The 16,235-nt window shown below is 48.0% G+C and overlaps 1 protein-coding gene across 1 annotated transcript in view; it reads right to left on the bottom strand.

Moving 5' to 3' along the window:
- Window positions 1-14,759, bottom strand: part of rab3b (RAB3B, member RAS oncogene family) — a 17,852-nt gene extending 3,093 nt beyond the window's left edge. Inside the window, exons 1-2 of the mRNA XM_079558217.1 lie at window positions 14,609-14,759; window positions 3,964-4,188 (exon numbers count right to left, since the gene is read on the bottom strand). Of these exons, the coding sequence (XP_079414343.1) occupies window positions 3,964-4,188 (225 nt within the window). The 5' untranslated portion in view covers window positions 14,609-14,759. The remainder of the gene's footprint in view (window positions 1-3,963; window positions 4,189-14,608) is intronic.
- Between the last annotated feature and the right edge of the window lie 1,476 nt (window positions 14,760-16,235).

Here is a 16,235-nt window from a genome sequence, read left to right as displayed (position 1 = left end):
GTGCATAAAGATGATTGTTGCTTTGCTGAAGCTGCGCTGACATGAGGTCCACTCCTCAGAGAGAAACTGGAGGAATGAAAAGATCTGCAGCCGCTCAGTCACGGTAATGCATTCTCTCCTCTTTGCTATAGATACAGACGGCATCTCTGGAATCGCCCATATATGGTCATTTTTGAAAACAGTTAAGGAGGAAAACAATTTTGAAAAAATGTAAATTTTCTCTAATTATTCAAAAACTACTTTAACAAACGTTGAATTATGAATATAAATTTCTACTAAATAAAGATACAAAGACATGGGGAGGAGCAAAGTGGTTCAACAGCCCATAAATACATTAAAAAAACGGAGAATGCTAACCTGATGCTACATGTTAGCATCGGGCTAATGCTAACGGCTAGCTAATGCTAGCCACAACTGCCGTTTTTTCACTTCTAATGAACAATCTGCTGTGAGAAAATATCCATATGGGTAAAAAGAGTGAAAAATGTTGTTTCTCTAAAGATTCTATTTTCCCCCTTGGCGAGGCCACGCCCCCTTCTATGACGAGACGCCGTCTGTATCTGTTGTCATCGCTTTCCCTTATGTGTTTTTGTCACTTTTTTATTACTTTTTTGCTGGATTTTTGTCATTTTTTTGCTGGTTTTTTGTCATTTTTTGCTAGATTTTTGTCTTTTTTTGCTGGATTTTTGTCATTTTTTGCTGGATTTTTGTCTTTTTTTGCTGGATTTTTGTCTTTTTTATGCTGCTCTTTTGTCACCTTTTTGTTGAGTTTTTGTCATTTTTGTCGCTTTTTTGGGTCACTTTTTAGCACTTTTTTGTTGCGTTTACATCCTCATTTTCTTTTTTTCTTTTTGATCGCTGTTTTGAAGAAGCTTTTAGATTTGGAGAACTTGGAGAACAGGAGAAAACATGTTTCTTAAAGCGTCTTTCTCTGAGTGAAAAACTGAATTGACGCTTTTTCCTCATTTTAAGATGAATAAAGTCATGCTTTATCGTCATGATGTTGAATTATCAGTTACATCTATTGATAAAGTAACGGATGAACATTACACAAGGATCACTAATACACTAATTATCCTCAGGTCACATTAATGTAAACGACTCACATGAAGTCATCTCATCATTACAAATATGTTAGATTAATTCCTAATAGACCCTTTAACTTTAACTGGTGACATCATCAGTGACATCATCTGGAAACAGGAAGTGATCAAGAGAAATAAGATTAAACATAAACTAGCCACTTTAAGTGTAAAACTACAACTATAACCGTGGTCCTGTTGTGGCTTAAGGGGCCAGACCAAGACCAATGACATTTGAGACGATAAAATAAGCTTTATTTGACATTTCCTAAAACAGTTAAATATTTGTTTATCGTTACCATGACAACAGCTCCAATGGAAATAGACGGGAATCTAACTTCCTGCCTCCAGCTAAGCCCCAAATGTTTACAAACAATTAAAGGGTCTATTAGACGTCTTTAGGTATTTCTATCATAGTCTCTGACCCAGCCTTGGTTAGTCTTCGTTAGCATTAGCAAGCACCCGCTAGCTTTAGCATGCTATTGCTAGTGCTGCGATCAAAAATGTGTTTGCGTTTGGTCGAGGTTAAAACTATTCCCCTGGTTTTTCCCCTTTAAAATGACATACAGTTAAAGTTGTGTTTTAAGGCGTTGAGAGCCAAGTATTTGTAGCCGATACTCGATATCATATGTTTCCCAGTATCGGCTCTGATATCCAATCCCAGCATCACATTTTAACCCCTGCCCAGTTCAGCTTTACCCAAATCTGAAAGCTTTTAAAGCAGATCTAAACCCTTCTGTCTCTGATCTGTGAACCTGAACATTATTTACATTTATCTTTATCAGTAACACGAGAGGTTATTATTATTATTATTATTATTATTATTGTCCTCGTGCACCTGCGCTGCCTCTGCTGCCGGCTCTTTTTTTATCCTCTGTTTCCACGGCAACAGCTGCTCATCACTGGTTTCCCCGGAGACGCACAGCGGGAGGCGGGCAGCCAATCAGAGACGGCGCCGGAGCGTTCACTGCATCGCGGCGAGACGCAGGGTCATTCAGGAGCCGCTCACTTTAAAGAGCCGCTCGCTTTAAAGAGCCGCTCGCTTTAAAGAGCCGCTCACTGTAAAGAGCCGCTCGCTTTAAAGAGCCGCTCGCTTTAAAGAGCCGCTCGCTTTAAAGAGCCGCTCGCTTTAAAGAGCCGCTCGCTTTAAAGAGTTAATCGTAAACAAACATGGCGGCGGCGGCAGAAGAGCTCCTGTTTCTGGAGTCGAGGAGACGGAGTTTGATATTTTAACCATGAAATCAGTAAAAGTAGTGAATGTTTAAGATGGAAAGAAGCGTGATGTGGATTTGTGCTAAACTGTGAGTGTCAGAATAAAGGTGGAGGAGTCGACCACGACACAGAGACGTTTAAGTTTGTCCTCCACTAACAGGCGGCTGCATATATGAAGAAAAAACACCTAACCCCATAAAAAATGCTACAAAAGGTTTTTCAATGGTTTTCTGTAGCATCAGGTGAGCTTATTAACATACTAAAGGTCTACCAAAATCTGACCACTGGAAAGGTCTCATTTTCAAGATGGCGTCCAAGAGGGTGGCGAGATCCTTAACCTCTTAACTCCCGCCTGAACCAAGAGGATCTTTTTCCTCACGTCATCACATTTTTTTGTTGGGTATTAGACTCATTTTTGTCATTTTTTCATAATTGTCTCTGCCTGTTTCTAAATCTCTCTAAAAACGCACCTTTTCTCTGGCCTTTATCCCGTGTGGCCTTCGCGGGTCATTCTGCACAGACTGAGAAGTGAAGAAGGAAGTCATGGAGCTTCTGCTTTAGACAGAACTTCAGACTCTGCTGCATGTGAGAGTCAGATCATATTCTGAAACTCAAATACGTAGTAAAAACATAATATATGGAACATTATTATTACAACTACAAGAAGAAAAATATTTGAAAATCATGTATCTAATCAAAAAAATAGTTTTTTAATTTACTCTCATTCTAAAAAACAAACAAACAAACAAACCCTAACCATGTGTATCTGCTGTAGAGTCATGTCTGTCCCAGTTCCTCTGAGTCGTGGTGCAGCAGGACTGATGTGGACAGATGTTACAGAAGAAGCTCGTGAGGTTCATTTCTTCAACAGTTACTATAGTAACTATTTTCTCCAAAGTAAAAGTAGATCTACCACAGTCCTGTCCACATCTGTCATGGTCCACCAGGACCCACCACGACTCAGAGGAACTGGGACAAACATGACTTTACAGCAGATACAACTGGTTAGGGTTTGTTTGTTTTTTAGAATGAGAGCAAATAAAACAACATTTTTTTGGATATTCTTCTTTTTGTAATAATAATTTCCCATATATTATGTTTTTACTACATGTTTGAGTTTCAGAATATGATATGACTCTTACCTGCAGCAGAGTCTGAAGTTCTGTCTAAAGCAGAAGCTCCATGACTTCCTTCTTCACTTCTCAGTCTGTGACTGAAGAGCAATGAGGCCTCAGCCTTTTTACTGCAAACAAAGAGCTCACTGTGTTTAGCCTCATGTTACTGTCACTCATGTCTGACCTAAAGTCTCACTCTGAAGAAAGTCAACTCACATTTACACTGAGAAGGGAAGAGCGCCCCCTGGTGGCACCTTGCATCCAAATGCCTGGAACATGACAGCGAAGGCCCCACGAGGGAGAAAACAGATCTATGTCACTGCTGTTGTACCTTTTCCTTATATTTTTACTGCAAATATTTATATCTGTTTCTGTGTGCGGCACTTTGGCCAACTGTTCTTAAAGCGCTTTATAAATAAAGTTGGTATAGCATGACCTCCACCACCAGGGGGCGCCTCTGACTAAAACAGTCTACACAGGTTTAGGGTTAGGGTTAGGAAATGACCATATTTGGATGACTGTCGTGCTACACGTGGACACCAAACCGGTCGTACCCAGATCTGCAGCTTGATCCTCTTGTCGTTGCGATAAACCGTCTTGACCTTGAAGTCGATGCCGACGGTGGAGACGAAGGAGCTGCTGAAGGAGTCGTCTGCGTATCTGAAGAGGAAGGAGGTCTTCCCCACGCTGCTGTTCCCGATGATCAGCAGCTTAAACATGTAGTCGAAGTTCTGGTCCGAGCCGTCCCTCTGCCCGAAGCGCGGGTCTGCCTTCGCCATCTGCAACACAGGTGAGCACGAGCACGTCACACAGGTGAGCACGCTAAACAGTTAGCACGTCACACAGGTGAGCACGTCACACAGGTTAGCACGTCACACAGGTTAGCACGTCACACAGGTTAGCACGTCACACAGGTGAGCACGTCACACAGGTTAGCACGTCACACAGGTTAGCACGTCACACAGGTTAGCACGTCACACAGGTGAGCACGTCACACAGGTTAGCACGTCACACAGGTGAGCACGTCACACAGGTAAGCACGTCACACAGGTTAGCACGTCACACAGGTGAGCACGTCACACAGGTTAGCACGTCACACAGGTGAGCACGTCACACAGGTGAGCACGTCACACAGGTGAGCACGTCACACAGGTGAGCACGTCACACAGGTGAGCACGTCACACAGGTTAGCACGTCACACAGGTTAGCACGTCACACAGGTTAGCACGTCACACAGGTTAGCACGTCACACAGGTGAGCACGTCACACAGGTGAGCACGTCACACAGGTTAGCACGTCACACAGGTGAGCACGTCACACAGGTGAGCACGAGCACGTCACACAGGTTAGCACGTCACACAGGTAAGCACGTCACACAGGTGAGCACGTCACACAGGTTAGCACGTCACACAGGTTAGCACGTCACACAGGTTAGCACGTCACACAGGTGAGCACGTCACACAGGTTAGCACGTCACACAGGTGAGCACGTCACACAGGTGAGCACGTCACACAGGTGAGCACGTCACACAGGTAAGCACGTCACACAGGTTAGCACGTCACACAGGTGAGCACGTCACACAGGTGAGCACGTCACACAGGTGAGCACGTCACACAGGTGAGCACGTCACACAGGTGAGCACGTCACACAGGTTAGCACGTCACACAAGTGAGCACGTCACACAGGTTAGCACGTCACACAGGTTAGCACGTCACACAGGTTAGCACGTCACACAGGTGAGCACGTCACACAGGTTAGCACGTCACACAGGTGAGCACGTCACACAGGTGAGCACGTCACACAAGTGAGCACGTCAAACAGTTAGCACGCCACACAGTTAGCACGCTAAACAGTTAGCACGCTAAAGAGGTTAGCACGCTAAACAGTTAGCACGCCAAACAGTTAGCACGCTAAACAGTTAGCACGCTAAAGAGGTTAGCACGCTAAACAGTTAGCACGCCAAACAGTTAGCACGCTAAACAGTTAGCACGCTAAACAGTTAGCACGCTAAACAGTTAGCACGCTAAAGAGGTTAGCACGTCACACAGGTGAGCACGTGTGAACGCCCACAGCAAACAGGTGATCACAGCAGCTATGGGCCTGAGGCGGGAGGAAACCTGCCCATATATCGGACGCTCTGCAAATGTACAACATGGAGCTGATCCTCAGTACAGGATCATGAGGACGCTCTGGAGCTGATCCTCAGTACAGGGTCATGAGGACGCTCTGGAGCTGATCCTCAGTACAGGATCATGAGGACGCTCTGGAGCTGATCTCCAGTACAGGATCATGAGGACGCTCTGGAGCTGATCTCCAGTACAGGATCATGAGGACGCTCTGGAGCTGATCTCCAGTACAGGATCATGAGGACACTCTGGAGCTGATCTCCAGTACAGGATCATGAGGACGCTCTGGAGCTGATCCTCAGTACAGGATCATGAGGACGCTCTGGAGCTGATCTCCAGTACAGGATCATGAGGACGCTCTGGAGCTGATCTCCAGTACAGGATCATGAGGACGCTCTGGAGCTGATCCTCAGTACAGGATCATGAGGACACTCTGGAGCTGATCTCCAGTACAGGATCATGAGGACGCTCTGGAGCTGATCTCCAGTACAGGATCATGAGGACACTCTGGAGCTGATCTCCAGTACAGGATCATGAGGACACTCTGGAGCTGATCTCCAGTACAGGATCATGAGGACACTCTGGAGCTGATCTCCAGTACAGGATCATGAGGACACTCTGGAGCTGATCCTCAGTACAGGGTCATGAGGACACTCTGGAGCTGATCTCCAGTACAGGATCATGAGGACGCTCTGGAGCTGATCCTCAGTACAGGGTCATGAGGACGCTCTGGAGCTGATCCTCAGTACAGGATCATGAGGACGCTCTGGAGCTGATCCTCAGTACAGGATCATGAGGACGCTCTGGAGCTGATCTCCAGTACAGGATCATGAGGACGCTCTGGAGCTGATGTCCAGTACAGGATCATGAGGACGCTCTGGAGCTGATCTCCAGTACAGGATCATGAGGACGCTCTGGAGCTGATCCTCAGTACAGGATCATGAGGACGCTCTGGAGCTGATCTCCAGTACAGGATCATGAGGACGCTCTGGAGCTGATCTCCAGTACAGGGTCATGAGGACGCTCTGGAGCTGATCCTCAGTACAGGGTCATGAGGACGCTCTGGAGCTGATCCTCAGTACAGGATCATGAGGACGCTCTGGAGCTGATCTCCAGTACAGGATCATGAGGACGCTCTGGAGCTGATGTCCAGTACAGGATCATGAGGACGCTCTGGAGCTGATCCTCAGTACAGGATCATGAGGACACTCTGGAGCTGATCTCCAGTACAGGATCATGAGGACACTCTGGAGCTGATCTCCAGTACAGGGTCATGAGGACGCTCTGGAGCTGATCCTCAGTACAGGATCATGAGGACGCTCTGGAGCTGATCCTCAGTACAGGGTCATGAGGACGCTCTGGAGCTGATCCTCAGTACAGGATCATGAGGACGCTCTGGAGCTGATCTCCAGTACAGGATCATGAGGACGCTCTGGAGCTGATGTCCAGTACAGGATCATGAGGACACTCTGGAGCTGATCTCCAGTACAGGATCATGAGGACGCTCTGGAGCTGATGTCCAGTACAGGATCATGAGGACGCTCTGGAGCTGATCCTCAGTACAGGATCATGAGGACACTCTGGAGCTGATCTCCAGTACAGGATCATGAGGACACTCTGGAGCTGATCCTCAGTACAGGATCATGAGGACGCTCTGGAGCTGATCTCCAGTACAGGATCATGAGGACGCTCTGGAGCTGATCTCCAGTACAGGATCATGAGGACACTCTGGAGCTGATCCTCAGTACAGGATCATGAGGACGCTCTGGAGCTGATGTCCAGTACAGGATCATGAGGACACTCTGGAGCTGATCTCCAGTACAGGATCATGAGGACGCTCTGGAGCTGATCCTCAGTACAGGATCATGAGGACGCTCTGGAGCTGATCCTCAGTACAGGATCATGAGGACGCTCTGGAGCTGATCTCCAGTACAGGATCATGAGGACGCTCTGGAGCTGATGTCCAGTACAGGATCATGAGGACACTCTGGAGCTGATCCTCAGTACAGGATCATGAGGACGCTCTGGAGCTGATCTCCAGTACAGGATCATGAGGACGCTCTGGAGCTGATCTCCAGTACAGGATCATGAGGACACTCTGGAGCTGATCCTCAGTACAGGGTCATGAGGACGCTCTGGAGCTGATCCTCAGTACAGGATCATGAGGACACTCTGGAGCTGATCCTCAGTACAGGATCATGAGGACACTCTGGAGCTGATCTCCAGTACAGGATCATGAGGACGCTCTGGAGCTGATCCTCAGTACAGGATCATGAGGACGCTCTGGAGCTGATCCTCAGTACAGGATCATGAGGACGCTCTGGAGCTGATCCTCAGTACAGGATCATGAGGACGCTCTGGAGCTGATCTCCAGTACAGGATCATGAGGACGCTCTGGAGCTGATCCTCAGTACAGGATCATGAGGACACTCTGGAGCTGATCTCCAGTACAGGATCATGAGGACGCTCTGGAGCTGATCTCCAGTACAGGATCATGAGGACGCTCTGGAGCTGATCCTCAGTACAGGATCATGAGGACGCTCTGGAGCTGATCCTCAGTACAGGATCATGAGGACACTCTGGAGCTGATCCTCAGTACAGGATCATGAGGACACTCTGGAGCTGATCTCCAGTACAGGATCATGAGGACGCTCTGGAGCTGATCTCCAGTACAGGGTCATGAGGACGCTCTGGAGCTGATCCTCAGTACAGGGTCATGAGGACGCTCTGGAGCTGATCCTCAGTACAGGATCATGAGGACGCTCTGGAGCTGATGTCCAGTACAGGATCATGAGGACGCTCTGGAGCTGATCCTCAGTACAGGATCATGAGGACGCTCTGGAGCTGATCTCCAGTACAGGATCATGAGGACGCTCTGGAGCTGATCCTCAGTACAGGGTCATGAGGACGCTCTGGAGCTGATCTCCAGTACAGGATCATGAGGACGCTCTGGAGCTGATCTCCAGTACAGGATCATGAGGACACTCTGGAGCTGATCCTCAGTACAGGATCATGAGGACGCTCTGGAGCTGATCTCCAGTACAGGATCATGAGGACACTCTGGAGCTGATCCTCAGTACAGGGTCATGAGGACACTCTGGAGCTGATCTCCAGTACAGGATCATGAGGACGCTCTGGAGCTGATCCTCAGTACAGGATCATGAGGACGCTCTGGAGCTGATCTCCAGTACAGGATCATGAGGACGCTCTGGAGCTGATCCTCAGTACAGGATCATGAGGACACTCTGGAGCTGATCTCCAGTACAGGATCATGAGGACGCTCTGGAGCTGATCTCCAGTACAGGATCATGAGGACACTCTGGAGCTGATCTCCAGTACAGGATCATGAGGACGCTCTGGAGCTGATCTCCAGTACAGGATCATGAGGACGCTCTGGAGCTGATCCTCAGTACAGGATCATGAGGACGCTCTGGAGCTGATCTCCAGTACAGGATCATGAGGACGCTCTGGAGCTGATCTCCAGTACAGGATCATGAGGACACTCTGGAGCTGATCCTCAGTACAGGATCATGAGGACGCTCTGGAGCTGATCCTCAGTACAGGATCATGAGGACGCTCTGGAGCTGATCTCCAGTACAGGATCATGAGGACGCTCTGGAGCTGATCTCCAGTACAGGATCATGAGGACACTCTGGAGCTGATCCTCAGTACAGGATCATGAGGACACTCTGGAGCTGATCTCCAGTACAGGATCATGAGGACGCTCTGGAGCTGATCTCCAGTACAGGATCATGAGGACACTCTGGAGCTGATCTCCAGTACAGGATCATGAGGACACTCTGGAGCTGATCTCCAGTACAGGATCATGAGGACGCTCTGGAGCTGATCTCCAGTACAGGATCATGAGGACACTCTGGAGCTGATCCTCAGTACAGGATCATGAGGACACTCTGGAGCTGATCTCCAGTACAGGATCATGAGGACGCTCTGGAGCTGATCTCCAGTACAGGATCATGAGGACACTCTGGAGCTGATCCTCAGTACAGGATCATGAGGACGCTCTGGAGCTGATCTCCAGTACAGGATCATGAGGACACTCTGGAGCTGATCTCCAGTACAGGATCATGAGGACGCTCTGGAGCTGATCTCCAGTACAGGATCATGAGGACGCTCTGGAGCTGATCCTCAGTACAGGATCATGAGGACACTCTGGAGCTGATCCTCAGTACAGGATCATGAGGACACTCTGGAGCTGATCCTCAGTACAGGATCATGAGGACACTCTGGAGCTGATCTCCAGTACAGGATCATGAGGACGCTCTGGAGCTGATCTCCAGTACAGGATCATGAGGACGCTCTGGAGCTGATCCTCAGTACAGGGTCATGAGGACGCTCTGGAGCTGATCTCCAGTACAGGATCATGAGGACGCTCTGGAGCTGATCTCCAGTACAGGATCATGAGGACACTCTGGAGCTGATCTCCAGTACAGGATCATGAGGACGCTCTGGAGCTGATCCTCAGTACAGGATCATGAGGACGCTCTGGAGCTGATCTCCAGTACAGGATCATGAGGACACTCTGGAGCTGATCTCCAGTACAGGATCATGAGGACGCTCTGGAGCTGATCCTCAGTACAGGATCATGAGGACGCTCTGGAGCTGATCCTCAGTACAGGATCATGAGGACACTCTGGAGCTGATCTCCAGTACAGGATCATGAGGACACTCTGGAGCTGATCTCCAGTACAGGATCATGAGGACACTCTGGAGCTGATCCTCAGTACAGGATCATGAGGACGCTCTGGAGCTGATCTCCAGTACAGGATCATGAGGACACTCTGGAGCTGATCTCCAGTACAGGATCATGAGGACGCTCTGGAGCTGATCCTCAGTACAGGATCATGAGGACGCTCTGGAGCTGATCTCCAGTACAGGATCATGAGGACACTCTGGAGCTGATCCTCAGTACAGGGTCATGAGGACACTCTGGAGCTGATCCTCAGTACAGGATCATGAGGACACTCTGGAGCTGATCTCCAGTACAGGATCATGAGGACGCTCTGGAGCTGATCCTCAGTACAGGATCATGAGGAAGCTCTGGAGCTGATCCTCAGTACAGGATCATGAGGACACTCTGGAGCTGATCCTCAGTACAGGATCATGAGGAAGCTCTGGAGCTGATCCTCAGTACAGGATCATGAGGACGCTCTGGAGCTGATCCTCAGTACAGGATCATGAGGACGCTCTGGAGCTGATCTCCAGTACAGGGTCATGAGGACACTCTGGAGCTGATCTCCAGTACAGGGTCATGAGGACACTCTGGAGCTGATCTCCAGTACAGGATCATGAGGACGCTCTGGAGCTGATCCTCAGTACAGGATCATGAGGACGCTCTGGAGCTGATCCTCAGTACAGGATCATGAGGAAGCTCTGGAGCTGATCCTCAGTACAGGATCATGAGGACGCTCTGGAGCTGATCTCCAGTACAGGGTCATGAGGACACTCTGGAGCTGATCTCCAGTACAGGGTCATGAGGCTCTGGAGCTGATCCTCAGTACAGGATCATGAGGACGCTCTGGAGCTGATCTCCAGTACAGGATCATGAGGACGCTCTGGAGCTGATCCTCAGTACAGGATCATGAGGAAGCTCTGGAGCTGATCTCCAGTACAGGCGCCGCTGACCTCGTACAGACACTCCCAGGTCAGACACATAATAAAGCTGCATAATGTGCCTTTAAACTGAACTCCACAGTTTAGGAGCTCGTTCCTTTAAAGGTGTTTCTCTGTGAGGCTTTCGAGTCCGGGTTCGTTTCTGTAAAACGGGGGTCGGCAAGTTTGCGTCACGGAGGCGGATTTTCATCATGGCCAAAACACCGAGGGCCGATCCTCACCAGTGTCGCCTAAAGTGAAGAACCACTTCCTGCAAATGCCAATGTTTTACATCAGTGGTTCTAAAGTGGGCCGGCTCCGGGACCCGCCTTGAGAACAAGCTGCGACCCAAATAAAACTGTCATGTGTCATGTATCGTATAAAATATTGCATTTTCCACCTGTTTGTATTGAACAAGCCGTAGATTTTGCTTTGAAGACTGAAATTATGATCAAAACAACCCAATAACATTCATTTTTACAGACACAGTGTTTCCATGCAGTTTCAGAGGGAAAATATTGACCTATAGACCAGGAGTAGGCAGGTTCTCTCAGGGAGGACGATTTTCTTTATTGTAAACAGACCGAGGGCCGAAGCCACTGATTATTATGATTATTTGCCCAAAGTGAAGCACAACACTGGAAACATGACCATCTTAAATGAGATAAATGACTTAAAATGGCTTGAATTAAAGTTATTTTATGTTGAATTTGAGTCGGTTTGAACTAATCCAAGATACAAACGCTACAGCGCCAACGGAACAAGAATAAAACCCACTTGAAATCAGACAAATCATTGTTTTTCCCTTGAAATTACACACAATTATCTCAATTAAGAGAATAACGACTACTGAGGTTTTATCTAATCTAAGACCAGACCAAATCTAATCAAACCTTAGATGTAATCTGTTAATTCAAGTAGATTTATGTCATTTCTTCCTTAAAACGATGACTCTTTTCCCAGTGCACTTCCTTCTAATGCCAGTGTTGTACATATATATGAGCTAATCGGGTGCACTGACAGTATTTCTACCTTTTTTTTCTCCCATTTAACTCTAATAATGTTAAAGTTCTCTCTGATTTGTGTAATAATGTTTCTCAAAATCATCTCCAGGGCCAGAGGTTCTGTGCTGGAGGGCCGGGTTTGGCCCCCGGGCCTGACGTTGCCGACCCCTGCTGTAAAGGTTGTGTTTATTCTCCTGAACAACACCACCTCATGTTTCTGAAGATCGTCTTCTCTTTTGGAGCCTTTATGAGGAAATAATGAGAGTTCATATCAGCTCAACCCAAACTCCAGCTAAACCAGGGGTTCTCACACTCAAAACCCGGCCCGCGGGCCAAACCCGGCCCAGATGATTTAATGATGATATAAGTAAGTCTCTAACCCATTCCTGTACGGAGTTATGAGTTTTCTCCCAGCCACTAGGGGCAACTTAAATAAATAAAAAATAATTCCACCCGTGTCCAGCAGAGGTCAGGACATAAACAACACATTATGGCCGTGAGGTAAATGAAGCCACAGAGTGTGGAGGGGATGAAGAATGACCACACTTTGAGAAGCTTGTGACTCAGGCTTGTAAAGTGCAATACAAGTGAGAGCAGTTATGACACAATGATGTTCTAAGTAAGGACTAAACACCTCGGAGCCGCATTAGCCGGTTCTAACGGCCGACTCAGTGTTGTTCCTCCTGCATTATAACGTCTAACGCGGCTCCTCGTTGTTTAATCCGCTTATACCAGGGTCCCACAAACGTAACATTTATAATAAATGTGTTTTTCATTGACTAAAGTCACTAAATCTGCCAGACTACGGGACTATTTTGTGTGGGTTATTAGCCGGTCACTGAAGGCTGGTCTCAGAGCGAGTCATTCTCCGCAGCTATTACGAGGATCTCAGTCAGGCTCAACGACACAACATCAGCACAGAATCACAACACAACAGGACTAACCCGGAAACACTTTTCCCTGGAAGGAAACACCGATATGCGCCACTCGTGGGCACCACTTATTTACCTTTTACAAGGTTTAACCTGAAGCTAAAGCTAGCTAGCTCAACCAGCTCAACTGTTTATGGAAACAGCTGCGGTGGAGTCGCTCACACCTGGGCCCCCCCAACTCAAACTTTTATGTTTGACTTTACTAATCCAGACAAAGATGCTTCAATGCAGGATCATTTTATGTACGTCTTAAAATGATGAATAGCCTTAACCGTTTTCAATAGAAATGTAAAGCTCATATGTTATTAACAGTAGCTAACCTAGCTGCTCACTCTCCTCTACAAACATTTAGCAAACACTAAATCCATCTCATACGTTCCTGTCAGTCACTAATTACGCCTTTATCTGACTCAGCTGTGTCAGGCGTTGCTATGGCGATGCCACAGCGGAGTGACATCCCAGTGATTTAACTACCGGACTACGTGTGCGGTTACACCAAAATAATGCACCAGCCAATCAGAATCCAGTATCACCCAGACCATGGGATAAGTCAAAAATAAAGATAAATGAAAACCTGGTTTCTCAAATGAAAACAAAGTGTGAAGACTTGATCACCGGCCCGGCCCCCCCAGGCCCCCCCAGGCCCCCCCAGCACAGCCAGGAGCATCATGTGGCCCCAGAGAAAACCGTCTGAGCCTGATCTGAACCCTCACAAAGTCAGGACAGGAAACCACCGTTAAACACACGTGTCCTAAACTGTGGGTCAGAGTTCAGGTGATTTGCAGATTGAAGTTTTGGTAAATGTAAACTCTGGTTATTCTTCATTTTGTGAACAAACATCAGCGGATCCATGTTTTACTGAAACATGTGACTGACAGACGTGCACTTTAACCTGTCACCCACACAGACCTTACACATGCTTTTAGACACTAGAAGGCCTTGGCTTTCAAATGAGGATCACACTGACCTCACAGGGGGCGTGGCTTCAGAAAGAGACCTTCAGTGAACTCTGTAACAGCGTCACGTGGACAGACACAAATATTAACCCAAACCAGCCCAACAACAACTGTTCCCATGGTTACCACTAGAAGACGGTGTCGTGACGTCACGTGAACGCAGCAGCTCGAGCCTCGCGTTAAACTGAACGAACAGCGGCTCATGTTTCCCACAATCCTCCACTTTCACCCAAACGACGCCCTTTCTGTACGTGGAAGCGGCGGCGCGTGCAGGGCCAGGGCGCGCGCCGCCAGCTGTTATGACCGGGCCCGCGCGCGAGGCCACGGCGGCACCTGCTGTCAACACCGCGCACCCGCCACACCGCGTCCGCAGCGCGACATGAGCGCGAAACGCGAGCGGCGGGCACCTGCTCCGCGCGGCAGAGGCGGCGGCTGTCCGTGTGCCGCGCGCGGTGGGGGGTGTTTACCGGGAGGGGACGGGGGCGGAGGCGGCGGGACCTGACGCCTCAGAGGTGTCTCTCCTCTGTGAGGCACAGGCCGGAGCGGCGGAGTGACTGACGCGCGTCCTCACCTTCTCTGGCCGGATGTGGAGCTGTGCGTCCCCGCTGCGCTGCGCCCGGACTCCCGCTGAGCTCGAGCTGTCCCGAAATAGCAGCGAAACCAGGAGGAAAACGCGACGGTGTTGATGAGACTCCGAGGCCCGAGTGTGGAGCGGCGCGTTCCGGAGGCGCAGGGAGGAGGAAGAGGAGCAGCAGCTGTGATGCGCGCGTGAGGGCGGAGGAGGAGGAGGCGCAGCTGGAGGAGGAGGCGCAGCTGGAGGAGGAGGCGCAGGAGCCCAGAGAGACGCCGCGGAGTCCGGGAGAGCAGGAGCAGGAGGAGGAGGAGAGTGCAGCTGCTGGAGGTGCGCTCCGTGCGTGCGGCGTTCAGGGGCGCGCGGACGCTTCAGGATGAGTCATAACGGAGGACGCGTTCACGGACCGCGGGAGAAAAACGGTGACGCGAGTCTGCGGGAAGATCAGAGGAGCTGCTGAGGAGGAACCAACATGAAGAACAACCTCCAAACCCCCGCCTGAACCCGGGGGGTTTGGCTTTACCCAAATCTAAACGCTCATTGGAAAAAGTGTCCAAAAGAGCGACTCTTGTATGTTTATTTATTTATTTATTATTTTTTGTCATTTTTTTGTTGATTTTTTGTCATTTTTTTGTTGATTTTTTGTCATTTTTTTGTTGATTTTTTGTCATTTTTTTGTTGATTTTTTGTCATTTTTTTGTTGAATTTTTGTCATTTTTTGTTGATTTTTTGTCATTTTTTTGTTGAATTTTTGTCATTTTTTTGTTGAATTTTTGTCATTTTTTTGTTGAATTTTTGTCATTTTTTTGTTGATTTTTTGTCATTTTTTTGTTGAATTTTTGTCATTTTTTTGTTGAATTTTTGTTACTTTTTTATTGAATTTTTCTCATTTTTTTGTTGATTTTTTGTCATTTTTTTGTTAAATTTCTGTCATTTTTTTGTTGAATTTTTGTCATTTTTTTGTTGATTTTTTTGTCATTTTTTTGTTGATTTTTTGTCACTTTTGTGTTGCGTTACATCCTTGTTTCCTTCTCATTTTTTGTGGCTGTTTTGGTGCTTTTGTCCCAAGAAGCTTTTTGATTGGGGTAAAGCCAAACTGGAGAAATGGGATCCGTTCAGGTGGGAGTTAAGAGGTTAATGATGAAAATGCAACAAAAGAGCGAAAAGTGAAAACAATGAAAAAGTGACGAAACTGGACTAAAAAAAGAAACGCCACAAAAAACAGCAAAGTGACAAAAAAAGGAAAGAAAATGTGGCAAAATAGTGATGAAAACATAAGAAATGGCAAAAATCTGTTTTGTGGGTCTTAGCGTTTAATCAGGCGTCACACTGGCCCACAGGCTTTGAGCTTTGAGCTTTGGGTAAAGCTGAAATGCACTTAAGTAAGGCAGGGGGAAGAAGTTCATTCTGTTTTCAAAATGAGGAGTTTTAGATAAGATTTTTATAGACGTCTTTGTGGCCAGGGGGACTTTAGAACGCCTGCCTGATGGAGCAACGTGAAGCAGCTGTGGATGGGAGGGGTCTTCAGTGATCTGGGGGGGTCTGTGGATGGGAGGGGTCTTCAGTGATCTGGGGGGCTGTGGATGGGAGGGGTCTTCAGTGATCTGGGGGGGGGCTGTGGATGGGA

The sequence above is a fragment of the Gobius niger genome (genome assembly GCF_951799975.1).
Source record: "Gobius niger genome assembly, chromosome: 6".
Classification (NCBI taxonomy): Eukaryota; Metazoa; Chordata; class Actinopteri; order Gobiiformes; family Gobiidae; genus Gobius; species Gobius niger.
This window is presented reverse-complemented; position numbering and strand designations above follow the sequence as displayed.